Source organism: Perkinsus marinus (assembly GCF_000006405.1).
Source record: "Perkinsus marinus ATCC 50983 genomic scaffold scf_1104296935104, whole genome shotgun sequence".
Lineage (NCBI taxonomy): Eukaryota > Perkinsozoa > Perkinsida > Perkinsidae > Perkinsus > Perkinsus marinus.
The window spans coordinates 1-1,083 of record NW_003214607.1 but is presented as its reverse complement, the minus strand read 5'-3'; the positions used below and the strand labels follow the sequence as shown (position 1 = coordinate 1,083).

The 1,083-nt window shown below is 45.8% G+C and overlaps 1 protein-coding gene across 1 annotated transcript; it reads left to right on the top strand.

The window, feature by feature from the left end:
- Positions 1-245: 245 nt before the first annotated feature.
- Positions 246-737, top strand: Pmar_PMAR028829 (conserved hypothetical protein; the record flags this gene model as incomplete). The annotated part of the gene is made up of 1 exon (XM_002784531.1): positions 246-737. A coding segment is annotated over one exon (492 nt), but the record flags the coding sequence as incomplete, so codon positions are not given.
- Positions 738-1,083: the final 346 nt, after the last annotated feature.

Genomic DNA, 1,083 nt, shown 5'->3' with positions numbered 1-1,083 from the left:
GTAGTAGTAGTAGTAGTAGTAGCAGTAGTAGTAGTAGTAGTAGTAGTAGTAGTAGTAGTAGTAGCAACAATCGCAAAGGCAAGATTAACAGGAATGGACACGGAAGCGTCTATAATCACGTCAGCCAACTCTGAGGACAACGAACGATGAAGATGGGACCTCGCTGTTTGAGAACCGCGTATCATGGGGGATAGCTAAGGAGTTGCTCTCATCCCAAGCGATGCCTGGATGGAATGTGGATATAGTACCACCGAGTGATTTGGAGATAGAGGAAGCATGCAAGAGGTTGAAGAATAACAAAGCGGCGGGGATCGACTTGATAACTGGGGAAATAGTTAAACAGTCTAGCACAGTTAGATCGGAATTGTCGGTCCTGATTAGAGGATTCTGGAATGGGGAAGAAATAGACGAGGAGTGTAAAACTGCGATCCTTGTACCTCTATTTAAGAATAAAGGAAGTAGGTCGGATCCTAAGGCGTATAGGGGCATTTCCTTACTGCCCATAATTGAACGTATCGTCTCATTAATAATGCTGAACAGGATTCAAACACCTTTAGAGTGTCATCTACTCCCTCAGCAGTATGGTTTCATAGGCGGGAAAAGCTGTCGGGACCCGGTTCGAACGGTGTTTAGACGCATACAGAACAAAGGAGGGTATGTGTCCATGTTTGTAGACTTTCAGAGAGCTTTTGATACATTGAGGTGGGACAGTGTGTTCGAAATACTACGTTGGGCCGGTTGCCCTACTGAGCTGACGGATGTGATTAAACGACTGTATGTTGGATCGAAAATATCTCTGCGTATTGATAGTAATGGCAGATTTGGCACACCTTTCCAGCAGGGAATGGGAGTGAGACAAGGATCTTGCCTGAGCCCGGCAATCTTCGTACTCATCCTTGACTTTTGTATGAGGGCATTTCAGTCGGCTTGTGTGGAGCTTGGAATAAAAATGAAATGGGCGGCGTACGCAGATGATCTACAGATTATAACAGACGATGTTGAAACTGCGGAACGGGCATTGTGGGAGCTTCAGGCTGCGGCAGCTCTAGTAGGGTTGAAAGTGAATGCATCCAAAACGGAGAT